At 36.2% G+C, this 17,730-nt stretch overlaps 1 protein-coding gene across 2 annotated transcripts in view; it reads left to right on the forward strand.

Annotated features, from left to right (window-relative positions):
• Positions 1 to 7,559, forward strand: part of DIO2 (iodothyronine deiodinase 2) — a 16,687-nt gene extending 9,128 nt beyond the window's left edge. The window contains exon 3 of one of the 2 annotated variants that reach the window (XM_015811936.2): positions 6,316 to 7,559. In XM_015811936.2, coding sequence (XP_015667422.1) covers positions 6,316 to 6,936 — 621 coding nt within the window. In that variant the 3' untranslated portion in view covers positions 6,937 to 7,559. The remainder of the gene's footprint in view (positions 1 to 6,315) is intronic. The other variant, XM_015811937.1, reaches the window with a different exon arrangement.
• The last annotated feature ends 10,171 nt before the right edge of the window (positions 7,560 to 17,730 follow it).

Below are 17,730 nucleotides of genomic sequence, written 5' to 3' on the forward strand. Positions count from 1 at the left end.
GGAATACTGCATCCAGTTTTGGTCACCGCGATGTAAAAAAGATGTTGAGACTTTAGAAAGAGTACAGAGAAGAGCAACAAAGATGATTAGGGGACTGGAGGCTAAAGCATATAAGGAACGGCTGCTGGAATTGGGTATGTCTAGTTTAATGAAGAGAAGGACGAGGGGGGACATGATAGCAGTGTTCCAATATCTCAGGCGCTGCCATAAAGAAGAGGGAGTCAAGCTATTTTCCAAAGTGCCTGGAGGCAGGACAAGAAGCAACGGGTGGAAACTAATCAAGGAGAGAAGCAATCTAGAACTAAGGAGAAACTTCCTGAAAGTGAGAACAATTAACCAGTGGAACAATCTGCCTCCAGAAGTGGTGAATGCTCCAACACTGGAAGTTTTTAAGAAGAGACTGGACAGCCATTTGTCCGAAATGGTATAGGGTTTCCTGCCTGAGCAGGGGGTTGGACTAGATGACCTTCAAGGTCCCTTCCAACTTTACTATTATTATTATTATAAAGGATCATTTCAGCTGTCAATAATAACCCTGTAGAACTTCTCTCCTATGCAACACTTTCTATGTTTGTAAATGAAATGTAAAGCATTTTAGTGCCTTAGATTGATATATGACCATAAGCATGTATTGACATGGGGTTCTGTGTAAGTTTGTGCTTTTGGAAAGTTGTCAGCATGTACAAGTCTGAGAAATAATTCTTGCTTAACGTTTATTCATGATTTGTTTCTTGGAGAAGATGTCTCTGCAATAGTTTCCTAAATGACATCTCACTAAATCTCACTAATATGAAATATGATAAAATATAGTATCATTGTAGAAGCAGTATGTATAGAGGAAATATTGTAAGGAATAGTGGATGAGATTCTTTGTATTGTATAATTCCTGACTTGAGAATGACAGTGCCCATTTCAACTTCATTTTTGGCTGAAATTATTATTTGAACTATGAATAAATAACAGTTATATCTAAGCCAAGAATCAGAAACCTGAACCCCCAATGCTTCCTAACCTTTGGAAATCCTCCATGCAATTTTCAATCAGTTACCAAAAATGGTAGAAAGGTTTCCCATCATTTGGAAGCAAGGAGAATTCAGAAACTGCTGTAAAGAGTTTGAGATAGGCTTAATTTTATTTAAATGTTCCTAAACTGCATTTTCAAACTTCATTATATCCCTACACTTTAGCCCTCATCCTCTATAAAAATGTTAGGTGTAGCCCCTGGCCATCAAAAATTTCCATCTCTGATTTGAGTCAAGAAAGTTCTGAAGTCTTCATAAAACCGCTTGCTCTTCCAGATGAAACATAAGAAGCTTTAGCATTCAGGACCACTATGTGGTTACCATAAGGAATCATTTGAGCCACTGGGAGGTGTCAGTAGTGGGGGAGAGAAATGTAGTGATTCTAGCCTCTGGTAAGGGCAAAGAGATGCCATTTCGGAAAAAGTATATTTCCACTCATAGCTTCCAGCATCTAGCTCTTTAGAGGTGTGGCTTTCCAGGAACTGTATATAATGAATAGGGCCACTGAAGAACACAGCAAAATTGTGGGTCCTGTCAAAGGAAAAAACAACACAATAGTAGCTATGAACTGTTCTCTTGCCAGTGGCTGTGAAAATTTGGATGAATCATTGAGAAATGACAGGCTGCTAAGAACTTGGATGTCAGTGAATGGAAAAAAATAAAAGAGTAAATCTTCAAATATTTCTGACTGCTCAAAGGAATTCTGAATATAACCCTAATATATTATGTCTGGATTTAAATGACTGGTGCCTGAGCCCATTGATTATTTGGCAACATCTCTTTTCTGCAAGGAACTGACACAGCCTGACAGTCTAACCCCTATGGAGAATTTGAAAAGACTTAAAGTTGTTCCTTAAAGAGGGATGAAAATTGTGTAAAAGGTTGGGATATTTTGTTCATGAATGCTACAGTGGCAAATTCTAATTCCAGTCAGTGATTTATGAATCAGACTCTTGTCTCCCTGCCTCTGACACCTCATTTTTCACTTTGCCTGCATAAGCAAGCCAATCATGGTCTTGTTACAGAATATAAGTTTAAAGAGAGATTCCTTAGACTTAGAGTGTTAAATAAAACTGCATATTGAACTGTATTTACAAAGCAACTTTCATCTAGTAGGTTAATGGCAATGATCTAGGGCAGAAGTTCCCATTCTTGGTCTCTGTTGCTCATGTAGGTAAAATTCACTGTGTTTTGATCTGAATTAGGTTAGTCCTGAGAAAAATAAATGATAGTGCGATTTCATGAGTCATGTAATTGGCCTATGGGATTCACTGCCACTAGATCTGATGATATTTAGATGTATGTAAAAAAAATGAGGAATTTAGCAGAAGCTGTCAGTATAAGCTATATGTGTCCTAATACATTTTAAAACTATGTAAGCAACAGCTCACCTTGTAGCAATAAAATCAATAAATCAACTGTGCATTCATCCTTTTCACTGGACAATCTTCAATAGAGTGAAGAAGAGAAGTCAAAGAAAGCACTTGACTTGACTTGAACTGCTGCTTTCAATTCAATAGAGCTAGTGGTGGAAGAACAACTTGCAATCTTCCCTATAGAGGAGAACTATGTGTGAGAGAAACTCAGTCCCTTTTTTGATAGATAGACTATGGAACTAGCTTGTTAGGGGGAAAAGAGTCTACATGATAGACTATGTAACTAGCTTGTTAGGAAAAAAGTCCATGGTTATAGGAAAGGAAAGCTGGAGCCAGAAATATTGCGTGTGAGTGAAATTTCCTGGGTTTGCTTCTCATAACTGCTCTCTTGCTGCCTTTGTCTATAATTTCAAAAGATGTTTGGCAGAGAATGTTTTTTAAAAAATTATTTATTTTGGATGACATTTCACTGTGACGCGTTGTAGGTATTTTTCCAAGAGCTAATTCCACTTCAGTAATGAATGATAACAACAAAGAAACCAAACAGTCCCTCGAAATGGATGTCAATCCCATCTCTCAACTTGCTAGAATAAAGATGACCTTTGGGAATGTTACAGCTTCATCAAGACCAATTAGCAGGAGATGCAGCCAGTTTTGTCTAAGCATTAACTACTAGTCAGGATTGGCTTTTTGGAGTGGTTAATGCTAGCACAGAACAAGGCACCGACCTAATTACTCTGTTGCAAGAGCAGAAGAGGCCTTGTGAATGTTTGCTTGGCAAGCCTGTCTCATTAAGGATAATTTTTCCAAGCAAACACAAGGACTTCTAACAGCAAAACAACAACAACAACAACAACAACAACAACAACAACAATAATAATAATAATAATAATAATAATAATAATAATAATAATAATAATAATATGATAACCTGTGCCACAATATTTCTTTTGCTGATGTGGGAAACTCAGTGATGCTGTCCATACTAAGGGATATCTTATGATGACATGAAACTGGTATTATTTATTTGCCAAGTCAGTTGTGATCCCTTTATTGGAAGGCAGTTGTTAAATATTCCTTTGTTTGAACATAATTAAACCAATGTCTTGGTACCAAGAAAGTTTGATAAGTGAAAGAACAATGATAGCAAAGATCCTGGATACAGGGTTGTTGTTATTGTTGTTGTTGTTGTTGTTGTTGTTGTTGTTGTTGTTGTTGTTGTTGTTGTTGTTGTTGTTCTTCTTCTTCTTCTTCTTCTTCTTCTTCTTCTTCTTCTTCTTCTTCTTCTTCTTCTTCTTCTCCTTCTCCTCCTCCTCCTCCTCCTCCTCCTCCTCCTCCTCCTCCTCCTTCCTGATTTTAAGTTCCCACTTTTTAAAGAATGGCATTAAATATTGCTTAGTGAAACCTTCAGAATGGAAGTATTACCATATCAATCTTACTTTTTATAATTTGGAAAAGCAAACAGGAAGCCACAACTGACAGAACTAGTTTTATATTTAATACAAATTGAGAGCCAGTTTGTTCTAGTTATTAAGGCACCAGGCTAGAAAAAAGGAAGACTGTGAGTTCTACTCCTGCCTGAGGCATGAAAGCTGGTTGGGTGACTTTGGGCCAGTAAGTCTCTCTCTCTCAGCCACCTCACCTCACAATGTTGTTGTTGTGTGGAAAATAGAAGGAAAGAGTGTTAGGTATGTTCACTGCCTTGAGTTATTTATAAAAATAATAAAGGTGGGATTAAAAATGAAGAAATAAATAACTATAGGATAATCCTGGTTTTGATTACATGGAGTGGCATATTGTCTTGGTCCTGGACATACATGTAGCATGGTCTAGAAGCTCACAGGATAATTTAGGGTCATCCGAAATCACTAAATGTTCTAATTAGCACGCAAGTTAAGTGTGGGCTGAATGATACATCTATTAAGTGGATCCACAGCTGGTTTGCAAATGATACTTTAAAATGTTTGTCATATCCTCATCAAAGTAGAGGGAGGTTTTAAATGAGATGCCAAAAGAGTGCAGTCCTGGACCAGATACTTTCCACCAGTTTTATTCATGAATTGAATGACAAGGTGGAGAAAATGCTTATTAAATCTGGCTATGACACTTAATTGGATAAGATAATTCAAACCCTTGAAGAGATATGAAATTCAAACATCTTGATAGAACTGAGAAAAATGGATTAAAAAATGAACCAAGAAAGGAAAGCTTTTTTTAAAAAAAATCTAGGAAAATGAAATAAATGCATCACAATAAGATCAAGGATACATGGCTTGACAACAGTCCATGTCCAAAAGTCCTTGAGACTGTACATGATCATAACCTGAATGTGATCAGCAATATAAGGTGTCTGCAAAATAGATAAATACATGCATACATTTGAGGCTGCATCAGTAGTACAATACATTAATCATGGTAATCATTCCATTTTATTTTGAATTAGTCACACTTCACCTCACCTATGCAGTCCAGTTTTGAATACTATATTTTAAGAAGATTCAGACAAATTAAAATGGGACCAAAGAAAGGCAAAGAAAATAACTGGGGAGTTAGAAACTTAACTCTAGGGAGGGAATTAAAGAAATGAAAATGTTTAGCCTTGAGAAAACTAAAGGAATTCATGATAGCAGTCCTAAATGAAAAGAGTAGGTCACGCTCTGTTTTTATAATTCCATTAAAAATGATTAAAGAGAGATTCTATCAGGATCATATGTGAGTTTTCAATATTTCTACATTAATGTGACCCAAAATGTGTTCTGTTCTCCATACAAGTCCTAACACTAAAGAGGACCCATTTAAGCACATGAATCAAAAATATTATACTTCTTTATTTTTATTTACTTGTTAACACTTACTGTGACATGAAACACTCTATACCATCACAATGTATTTGTTGAGGAAAATGATTTGTACTTGATCTGCCTGAAAAATGGACTGGTGGAATCCATACTGCAAAAGGTTTTATGACCTTTTCCAGCCTGGTGAGCATCAACAATAAGAAACCTCATTTGTTGATACTGTGACATATATGATATTCAGACTTCAATAGTGACTATTCAGAATTCTGTTCTTTACATATGGTAGGACCTCCCACATTCATACTTGATTATCATCTCACTGATTGAAACACCTGGCTCTAATTTCCTGTTCCAATGAACTCTTAATCTTACAAATTCCAATGAACTGTTAATTTTATAAATTCACATAATTTTGCCACACACAAATAAGTAGTTTTGGATCATTTTCCTCAAAGAATGGAACAAGAAGATGATATTATCTCTGTATAAAAATACATGTGCACTCATGTTCCCAACTAATATACCCTTAACACAATGTCTAGCATTTCTTAAATATCTATTCATCTATAATGTGATTACAAGCATACATTGATTGACACTGGGCTATGAAAATGAGTTTCAGTTTTCAGTAAAAAATGTATAATATTGTACACTATGTATGTATATATACACACACGTTACATATATAAAATTTTATTTTCACTTTGTCATTATGGGGTACTGAGTGTAGATTAATGAGAAAAATGGATTTCAGCAACTGTAGCTGCAGCATAACAAAATTGTGAGGTATGAATACTTTCTGAATGCAATGTGTGTTAGTTATAAATAGTTGAGTATTTTTTTAAAAAAATGTGAAGAAATAATTATATATCTTGGAAATATTAGACTTGCTATTTAAAAAGACTGATTCTTAATCTACTAATAATATTAGTATCTATGCCAGAGTATAGTAGAATGGTTGTCAGATAACTAATGGAAGAAAGGAAATTCATCTAGAATTTATTTCTGAATGGGCTCAGAGGTAGGGGAGCTAAGAGTTATTTGTTTAGTAAGGGGAACAATGCAAGAGAAATTGCAGCAAATTATAATAATTGATTATATTTTTGTTTTAATCAATAGGTGAAATTGGGTGGAGAGGCTCCCAATTCCAATGTCATCCACATATCTAATGGCACTGCTGAAAGCAGCAGCAACTGCAGATGGAAAAGCTCCATGGGAAAGTACAGTACTGAATGCCATCTCTTAGACTTTGCCAAATCTGAACGCCCACTTGTAATCAACTTTGGGTCAGCTACCTGACCTCCCTTCACAAACCAGCTGTCTGCCTTTGGCAAGTTGGTGGAAGAGTTCTCTAGTGTGGCTGACTTTCTGTTAGTCTACATTGATGAGGCTCACCCATCAGATGGCTGGGCTGCTCCTGGTATCTCATCTTCATTTGAAGTCAAGAAACATAGGAACCAAGAAGACAGATGTGCTGCTGCTCACCAGCTTCTAAAGAAGTTTTCTTTGCCACCACAGTGCCAGATAGTGGCTGATTGCATGGACAATAATGCCAATGTGGCTTATGGGGTCTCCTTTGAGCGGGTATGCATTGTACAAAGACAAAAAATTGCTTACCTGGGGGGAAAAGGCCCTTTTTTCTACAATCTTCAAGAGGTTCAACTTTGGCTGGAACAAAACTTCAGGAAAAGATGAAATCCAAATTTACCAGATAAGAAGTCAAGAGGACTGTCCTTTTAAAATAATACAAAAAGGAAACAAGTTGGATTTTGTTTTGAATAGGATTTTTCTGCCTTTGGGGACAAAACAGGCCTAGTAAAATGCGCAAAGTGGTTACAAACAACAATGAATTCTCAGTAGCTCTCTGAAAAAGGAGCTGGGAATTTTTTTCCCTTTCATAGAACAATACTTCTGAGATTTTTATGCCATGAGATAGTAGAAGCACCCAAAACCATTATTTCCAGAAAGGTTATGAAGAATGATATATCACACTCTGAGATAAAAAGCACTTTGTCCTTCAGAGATTGTCCTGTTACATTCCATCATAGCATGTTCAGAATCTAAAGCTTAGGATCATGAAATAATTATTTTAGTTTGTTGTAGTGAGGTATCATTTGGTAGATTTTCCAGATTCCAACATCTACTGTAAATTGGATAGCTAATTGCCTTATTAATTGCTGAAAATAAGAACTGGTATTCACTCTGCTATAATACTTTTTTGTTTTTGCAATGTAGTATAGCTGCAATTTGGAAATCTTTTACTTTGATTCTATCTCTTTCGGTGCTTCAAAGACAAAGAATTCTGTAAGAGCAGGTTATACCCTAACTCTGCATTGCATGATTAAACTGAAATATCTCCTAGCAACAGTCATTGTAGAAATTACTTGATTTGCTCTGGTTTTTTAGTTTATATCACCCAAAGTGAATTTCTTAATAATTTTGAAGTAGTGAAGACTGTTACGTTTTGGGCCAATTTGGACAATCTAGCTCAAATGGATTTCTACCATTTGTTGTCTATAAAAAAAATAATTTCTGTTGAAAAACTTGTCTAAATCAACTGACAGTTTCTTTTGTCTGCCCCAAACCCAATTTTCAAAATTTTGCTGTGAAAGATCAGTATTAGACTTATTATGTTTGAACCTGGATATATCCAGGACAGTTATGCAATCAGGTCTGCAATTGATTTCTCATATCCAATTCCTATAACTGTTTTGTGAAAAGCATGCTTCAGTAAACATCAGTTATTGCCAAAAAAAAAAAAAATTAGCTTGTGCTTTCTGCCAGAATAAACTAATTTTTGAAAGTAAGCTCTTCAGGTGAAAAATATTAACACTTGAAGTATTTTCTTTCAACATAACTAGTCTTTAAGGCACATCTCATGACAATCTCATTTCTCATTATCACATTATTTGGGGTAAAAACACAAGGATTTCAGAGGGTGCAATACTATCTGTAAATCTTCACCCTTTGCTGATCCCACATGAAGCTTTCAACTGGTGGATCATTACAAGTGAAAAAGTGGCTGTGATCTTGGAAGTGGTATGGGTTGGCACTTTGTATTGGATCACATAAGGAACAATTGTGAGAATATTACCTTGCATTCTTTCTGCACTGAAGTAATGTCTGAGCAATGTATTCTAAGGTTATCTCTGTATAAGAAAAAATATTGTGTGTATCCACAATATTTTGGGAACATTGATGGAAAAATGCCCAGAATCATACCCAATATAGAAACAAACTTGTTTTATGTTAAGTCTGGATGCATGGATGGAAACTATCAGGTTTATTTGCCTTTTTTAAAAAAAATTCAACAACAGTGCAGTTAATATTAGCTGTTAGTATATCATTTTTTTAAAAAACAAACAATTGCATTTGAAAATAGTGCAAGTGGGGTATCTTTCTGTCACGATAAAGAAGATAGAATGAAAAGGGACCGAGATTTTATTCATAAATTAATGTGATTGGCATGATGCAATTCTTGTTGATGCATTGTTTGCCCTTCTACCTAATAAGCTGCATTATTGTGGTTAGCTTTTAACCACATTAATTTAATGTGAAACAGATTTCTGCTTTAGGACTGATGAACTGCAGAGCAGCAGAAAGCCAAATCCTTTGTTCACCTTCCATTTTTAAAGAAATAATTTCCCCTTAAATATTAATTTTGGCCTCATGGCTACTATCCCTCTTCATCTGCCTGTCTCTCTACCCCACCCATTTAATGGGTGTCAAAAACAGAAGGAGTTTTAATGAAACAGTTGGGATGTTCAATTTTGAAGGAAGAAGACAAAGTGGAATGGTTTTGAGAGAAAGGCTGGGTAGTATTTTCCTGAAAGATGCATTGAAAGAAATACAGTGAGTAGAGTTGCCCTGTTAGCAAAATGGATCCATTTGCCCATTTTTATTCAAAGTACATAAAAATTGTGAAAGAAAAGAGAAAGGGTAAAAGTCCTTTTTCTGAAAACAAAATTCAGGGAAGGGCAAGAATACATTAACAAGCAATTAAATTCCACAAAGACTTAAAATTTTTCACTGCTTCCTTATGGAACCATTGTTTTGATGTTGGTCAAGAATTCTTCTAATATACAAGACATATTTTAGATTGTGTTCCCCTCCAATGAAGGGATACAAACTTGACAGTGGGGTATGAATACTATTTTTTTCTATGTCCACTTTTTTTCTTTGCTTCCCTTTTACAGGTATACAACACATGGGCACACAATTATAGAGAAAGATGTCAGAAGAGCTGAGAATGAATGTACTAAAAAGCTGACAGATGGAGCATGAGGAGGTGGCATATGTTGTTACAGTTTGAAAATTTTAAGGACTTGGTGAAGGTATAGAGGCAGACAGTTGCAGGAAAGTAGTATTTTAATTTAGGATGGGGATCATTGCTAAAATATGAAACAAGCAATAATTAATATAAATGAAATGCTCATCTTTGTAAACAGTAACCTGTTGGCAGGGATGCAAAACATATTTCTTAGCAAATGATTTCAGTGGCATTCTTTTAAAAATGATCTTCCAGTGAACAGATTCCCTAATGTTTCCCCTAATTTATTTTTTTTTACTTCTCCTTATTTTGCCATTATAACATACAGGTAGTTCTTGACTTATGACTGTTAATGGAGCCTGGAATTCTGTCATATGGCAAGTTGACTGTAAGTCAAGGCCACCACTGGACAGAACCAATTTTATGACCATTTTTGTGGCAGTAATTAAGCAAATGTGGTCATAAAGCAAACCCTGCAGCCATTAAGTGAATGCTACAGTTATTAAGCAAATACCATAGTTATTAGGTGAACCATTGTCAGCAATGGGCAGTTTTTGATGGAAACCAGTGGTAAATGCTGATTTCTGCCACAAAAAAATGTATAAATCATAGTTGTGTGATGATGGGACAAATGGCCATAATGCAGGAGAGTTCCAAATGCCCAAAATACAATAATTGACTGCTGGCGGGGTGGGTGGGTGGGTAGGGGCAGTCAGAACTGCCCCCCCCCATCAAAACCTCAAACCTGAATTGCAAGTACCTTTCTGGAGGTCCATTGTAACTTTTGTCACTAATTGACTGGTTGTAAGTCAAGGACTACCTATATAATTTATCAATTGAAGGCCTTAATTCTATTCATATTCATTTAATAGTTCGGCACATAATTCTCGGTGAATTACATGTTGGGATTGCTATCTAATCCACTTTTAAACCAGAATGGCAATTTAGAACTTGAACTGAGTTTATTTGTTAGTCATCCAGGTGCCATAAGACTCCTGGTTGCTTCTGAAATCCCATTCTCGTCCTATGTTTATTGACCCTACATTTACACATCTTAAAATGACAAGTACCTTCTCTGATCAATTATTTATTTGATCACATCTAAATTAACTAGGTTATAGAATGTTGTCATCTTTTTAAGAAAAAGAAATATTTAGTGCACATCTCATTTTCCCACTGATTTATACCATTAAAACCTTATTGTTCATGTAAATCATTCTATGTTTTGAACAATTACTCAAATTATTCCATTTCTTTTTTTTCATAAATGCTTTATTTTTAAACCTGGGATGGAAATGAAATAAGCAAAACAAAACAAAAGCACTATTTTGGATGGAGACAAAAAATGGTTAATTGTTATGCTCTTCTTTGTATTCATTATTTGTTTCATGGGTTTTTTTTTCTTTTTGAGCATTGCAAACCTTCGTCCTCCTCCCCTTTAACTCTCTTTAATATGACAGTTTTATAAGAGAGAAAGACCAAAACATTTTGTTTGATTGCTGGAATATGCCTTAACTCAGATGGACTGAAAATGACTTTAATATAATTTAGCACATTTAAAATCATACAGAAATTTTGATTTAGTGTATCAACCAGTACCATAATTATGACAAAGATACAGAATAACAGAATTGGAAGGGACCTTGGAGGTCTTCTAGTCCAACCTCCTGCTCAGAAGGAAACAATATCATTTCAGACAAATAGTTATCCAATCTCTTCTTAAAAACTTCCAGTGTTGGAGCATCCACACCTTCTGGAGGCAGGTTGTTCCACGGATTGTTCTAAATGTCAGGAAATTTCTCCTTAGTTCTAGGTTACTTTTCTCTTTAATTAGCAACCTAGAACTAACATTTTAAAGCTCTGTGTCCTAGCACTTTCTTTTCTTCCCTTCCCTCTGAAAAAGAAAGAGAAAAATATATAGAGGAGACTATATTTCTATCCCAGTCAAAACTGTCAATGAAAGAAATATTGACGTTTTAGATCCACATTGAAAATAGCATTGGATTAGCATGACTTTAAAATAAAATATACAGCTGTCAAACTTTAGACAGTTAAACTTTAGTGTATGTTTTAAATGTTTCTCAAACAACATATGTATAAGCGGATGGACATAGAATGGTGTTCCTACATTCCATTTTATTATTCAACTGCATTCAAAGACCCTCCCAGAGATCAGTGTGGGACTTACCTTCACCTCATCAAGAAAGATAACTCTAAGATAAGAACATTGCTCTCATTTTGTAATAATTTGTTGTCAGGGAATATATTTTGCAGTTCTTCTATGTTTTGAACTGAGCATTTGGCAAAAGCAGTAACTTGAAAAATGTCATGAAAAGCTACAAGTTTGCACTCAAAGTTGGCACTGAGCCTGGCTAATCTTTAAAAGTTCGGTGTAGGCCAAGGGGATTTAGGTCTTTTCTCCACCCTTCAGTGAAGTGTTTTCCTTCTGGCTTCAAGAAGGGAGGAGAACATGTTTCTTTGCAAAAAATCACTGCCTCCAAACTTCCAAAATGAGTTGCTGCCCTCATTTTGTTGTGGGAGATGCCATGGGAAAAGATGGTGATGGCAGTAGGTGTAGGTCAGGGGTAGGCAACCTTGGCTCTTTTATGACTCGTGGACTTCAACTCCCAGAATTCCTGAGCCAGCATAGCATAGCAGAGCCAAGGTTGCGTACCCCTGGTGTAGGTGATAGGAGTAGGTGCAGGGAAGAGGATCTTTGTCTCCTCAGGATTTTTACTTTCCAGCAAGTGGAGAATCTAGTTAGGAATACTAACCTTCTGGGATGCCTTCCAGATCACTATTCTGACCCAAGCTTAAAAAAAAGAGAGAAAATAAATGTGGGTTGATGGGAAATTATTTCCCTCCATAGTCACAGTAGACATGGCCAATGAAGCACAAGGCTCTGTGCTTGGATAGGACAGGGCTCTCCTGCAGTGGACCTATTAGAGCCATGCAGATTGGCAACCTTTCTCGGGCTCCTCCTATTAAAATCAGAATGTTCATTTGGGAAATTGCATGACTTTTCCGTCAGATCACTGATCCAGTTTCAGTCTGCCTCAGTCTCAGTCTGACACCAAGATGGAGATTCCATTGGGAGGACATGTCCTCAACTTATAGTTAGCAGGCCATCTCAATGTTGAGTCAGGGAAAATGCGTGGATGAGGCCTCAGTCTTATCCAGAACAGTCTGACTTGAAATCAAGTATGATCATAGCTAGATCCAAACTATTCTACACAATGGCAGATCTAGTATTCAGTCTTAGATGCCACTTAGGAAACAAGCTCTGTTATGTCTTGTATTTTGAGCTCTGTGAAAATATAGTCTGTGAAAAACCGATTTCATGCCTCTTAACATTAGACTAGCAGTATACTTTGCTTATATTTTACACTTACGACAAGGCACATCATTGAATCAGATCCGTACTATTTTTTAAAATAAAATATACTATAAATATGTGAGAAGGCTTAAGGTGAGATCACTTATATGAAGGGTATTTGGTAAAGTATATTTTTGTGAGCTTATTTAGTGTCCTGTGTGATCTTTTGTGTTGGCAGATGTTGGCTTTAGATTTTTAAAACCTACATTCAATAATATAACCAAAGCAATAAAAGATGTATCAGGTAGGGAATACAGGCCAGTCATATTCATTTCTTTACCATAATCAACTCAGAACCCATATTGACCAAACTTTGGCTGGACCCAAGACTTGGTTTGCAAAGATGAGAAGTTTGGATGAAGCAGAGATGCTGGTGTTTTCATGAAGACCACTAACAAAAGAGTACCATGCTCAGTTGGTGATCAGATGCTTTCTATACTGGCATTTCTTTTTTCTCCTTATATCTGTGGGTTTAGAAATGTGGGTGTGTTTGAAATTCATTTGATATGAGTCCTGGGTCAATATGGTGGAGAACTTTTGTTTATGAATATGCATGTTTTATTCTTAAATGTCATAAATACTCTCTCTGTAGAAAAATGAGCAAAACATGTTACAATATTGGTGCTGTGTGGACCATATACTTTATAGAACTGTTTTTTCTCCTTGTATTTTAATAAAAGTGAAAGAAAAACAATAAGTACTCTCTCTCCTTTTTAAAATTATTGTAGGAGATATGTTTTTGAAGGCAAGATGAAAACAATATCCACTTTATATTGTACAAGTTTTTCAGCAGCCTGATTTGGGATGATTCAAATAAAATATAATACCTGGCTGAAGCCCAATTAATTCAGATTTACTAATCAAGGCTGAAACCATAGTGGGTAAATTGATGTGGGTGGAGGGGGGAAGCTTTAGATGTCTTTTTATCAAGAACTAGAGGAACATGAAGGAGGCAGCAGAAGAGATGAGTGACCTCTCTGACAATATTTTTGGCTATTCAATATTTCGTTAGTTTAGTATTATGAGTCTAGGAGGATCAGTCTGAATCACTATTGTTTCCATCTATAATGCCTTTGGGTTTGATCCACAAGGCACATGAAGGACCCCAAAGCCTGTGAGATCGTAATGGCAGCAATTACCTGGACTGAAATTCTGTGTGATGCCAGAGCATAAAAGGTTGTTGTTGTTATTAAATAGGAAGTTCAGTATCAGATGCTTGGGCTTACCATAATACATACTGTCATCAAGCCCACTACCTTTTCTGTATCACTAATTTCACTGGAAGAGATTTAAGCACATGTTTAATACTCCAATTGCAACCAATAAAGCATAAAATATTTTAAATTGGCTGAACCATGATGTCTGGCATACTGTAAGTGACTTTTAAAAAACATGCAGTTTAACCTAATGGCTTATATGTATTACAACTATGCTGCACTTTGAATATACTATTCCATGTACTCCCCCCCCTGAAATGAAACAGGTACCAGATTTCTTAATTCAATTAGATAAAATTAACAGTGCAATCCTACACAAAAAACTTCCTTACCTTGCCACATACACAGACAATTAAAGGAAGCTTAATATTGAGTATCACCATTCAATATTATTGGAGAGGAAGAATCATGCACATAGGAAACAAATATGAGTGTATAACTGCTGCCAACATACATTAAAGTTCATTAGCATTTTTTCTGTCAGCTAATTACCTCTGAAAAAGCAAGTAGTGACCCTGTTGGTGACTGGCTCATTCACTTAATTTAAGTAAAATGATCTTAGTATTTCATTCATTGATGAGTAATAGATGAATAAGCCTCATCCCTTGCTTTCTTAATAAGAAAGATTCTAATAGAAGGGGATGGTTAAAATATGTTCTCTGGCTCCTTCAAAAGATTCATTTAATTGCTGGTAGGATTAATAGTTTTGCTGCTGGAATTGGAGGAGATGATGCCCCTTCCCAATTCTACTTGTACATTATATATTAAAATTGTATCCCACCGACTCCTGACAGACTTAGGTGTTTGTTGCATGTGGTTACAGAACCACACAGAACAAATAAAATTTCCACTGTACAAAGCTCATAATGTCTAAAAATAGCATCCACATATCAATATTGATGACAATAAATAAGAGTCAGAAGAAGTGGGTCGGCTGGGCAGGATTGTCAGTGCCAGAGTTGAGTATAAAAGACATCCCTGAAAATAAGACCTGGTGCCTCTTTTGGAGGCAAAAATAAAATAAAATAAGTCCCGGTCTTATTTTCGGGAAAACACGGGTAGCAATGAGCATGAGAATGTTCCCCTGCTCAAGCAACGCTTCTGTGCTATGTCCTGGATGGGAGGGAGGGAACTGCCAATGATCTTTTCGGCCATCCTCAGCATTCTCTGCACTGCCTTCCTGTTTGATGCTTCCAAACCAGACTGTGATGCTATATGACAGGATGCTCTCGATCGTCCCCCTGTAGAAAGTGGTAAGGATAGGAGAAGGACATAAAAAAACCAAAGGACATAAAATTATTCTGCCAAGATGGCTTATCTTTTAAATTGGAGTCTATAAATTGGTCTGATAGTTTGATTGAAACTTCAAGGAGCCTAGGTTTGTTTCAGAGATCTGTCTATAACTCAGATGTGAATGTATTAATCTATCTGTTAGTCCTACATTTGCCTTCAGTTGCTTACTATGCTTGACTACATCTACAAAACTGGCCCACTAATATTAGTTTTATAAGTTGGATGCATAAATAGCTTGATAAAAGCCCTTCAACTCTACCTCATGAATATAGGATATCAAGCTATGGCAGTATGGGAGGAAGTGTAATATCATAGCTGCTTCTTTTAGCACTAGGCTCTTATTTAAATGAAGATTTTATAAAGTTTGAGACCTGAGGTTTATAAACCCCATCGCAATTTTGTTTCTCATCAGTTTATCATGCACGGCATCATACTGACAGTGTTCTCTTGAAAATAGAGTGAACAAATGAAATCATCTCCTTTTTTGGCTTCTATTTGTTCTCAAATTTTACTGTCTCAAATACTATATTTTTGAATATGAATGTGGGCAACTCCGGGAGACAGTGGAGGATGGGGGGGGGGGGTAATGTGCTATGGTCCATGGAGTCATGAAGAGTTGGATACAACAACAACAGCATATTATATTTTGATTCACAAATGTGAATCTTTTGAATCTTTTCAGTGCAATATATTTTGAAAGTGTACCAATTTTATATTTATCTATTCATTCAGTCAATCAATCTACGTGGCCACCAATCTTGCAAATCTGACTCAGGGAAGCTACCATAAGGTTAAAAACTTTCAATACAAGTGAATAACAGCAGTATGAAATTTGTAATACTAATGAACAATTTGTGCAGGTTATCTTCTCTTTGGTCTCCTATTGGATAAATCATATGTCACTAAAGGTTAACTTATAGTCCCAATGCTTTTGATAAATGCTCAAATCTGCACTTCCATTCAAGTCACTTTTTTTGGAGTTGCAAGTGGAAAAAATCTTTGGTTACTGGAAATATAAGAGGTTGCACTCACTTCCCCTGTGATTAAGAGATTCCCTTTCTTTTCAAGACTGTGGGTCTAGAAAAGTCTTTGCACTGCTCCTATGTATTGTTAGCTGACTAATGAAAGACTCGCTCAAACCTGCAGTTTTTATAAAACAATTTGCTTTTATTAATGAAAGCTTCTACTGCCTTCCTGACTCTATGACCCAAGGAAGCCTCTCCTCTTTCATTCCCTTGCAAGCCATTAAAACACAAAGCAATACTTGTGACCAATTCATTCTTTCCTTTTTGTTGTTGTCGATAAACCAAATGTTACCAGGTAGCATTTCAGCATCTCTTTTAATGTCTCCAGCTTTTATTCTTTCTCCACACAACTGACAACTCATTATAGAGTCCCCAGTTTGCATCCTGAAGACCAGAATGAGAAAATGGAGCAGGTGCTCAATTCCTCAAGCTCTCTGTTCACCTGCATTGAGCTAGTTCAAACACTAATGTTTATTCACAATATGTGTAAACTATCCCAACCCCAATGGTCTCTTGGCAATATACAACAAATACATATAAAACACACAATCCTCCTAATAATACAATACAAACCTCCTCACAATACAAATCTCAAGATTGGTGTCCCACAGTTACTTAACCAGGCCAAAGTCTCATTGGAATAGAATTACACTGAGTTATGTCCAAACATCAACAAAGTAGTGGGCATAGAGTTCTGGGAGAGGGTAATCTATAAATCCTGCCATCTCAGCTATACCTAGGTACTACAATAGGAGGAGGAGTTTACAATAGGCCTTCTGTGGGTGACTGGTCTATAAGAGCAAATTTGGCTTTGGTGAGGTATTCTCTGATATATCCTAATGCTGTACTTTTTACAGTTGTCTGGATAATAGCCAACATTTCGAACTGTGTCTAGAAGCCAATGCAATGACTTTAAGAGATGTATAATATACTGCCAGGATTATTCCATCAGAACACTGGCTGTCATATTTATGTCAGCTACAGCTTCCAAGTTGTCTCTGAAGGCAGCTTCACATAGAACATATTTCAGAGGTTCAGTTGGTAAGATTAACTGACCAATATCCTTGTTTTTAGTTTTTGAATGGATATGCTGTACTGAGCAAGACAGTCCAGCAATGGACTTTTTTTTAATACAGTATATATATATATTAATAGTGACAGCCAGCTAGAATTTCTCAATTTTTTTTAAAAAAATAAAGCTGGGCTTTCTGGGAAAAGCAAATGTCAGATACCTAGATTATGTTTCTCTGAAAGATTTGTGCTTCACCCATTCAGCAGCCATCTCATAGCTTGGTGCTATGTTGCTTAACTACTCCTCCCGCAGTCCCTACCTCATTAAGGCTGTTGGGCTTT

The sequence above is a fragment of the Protobothrops mucrosquamatus genome, unplaced genomic scaffold, assembly GCF_001527695.2.
Source record: "Protobothrops mucrosquamatus isolate PMUCROS unplaced genomic scaffold, P.Mucros_1.0 scaffold57, whole genome shotgun sequence".
In the NCBI taxonomy this organism is placed as follows: domain Eukaryota; kingdom Metazoa; phylum Chordata; class Lepidosauria; order Squamata; family Viperidae; genus Protobothrops; species Protobothrops mucrosquamatus.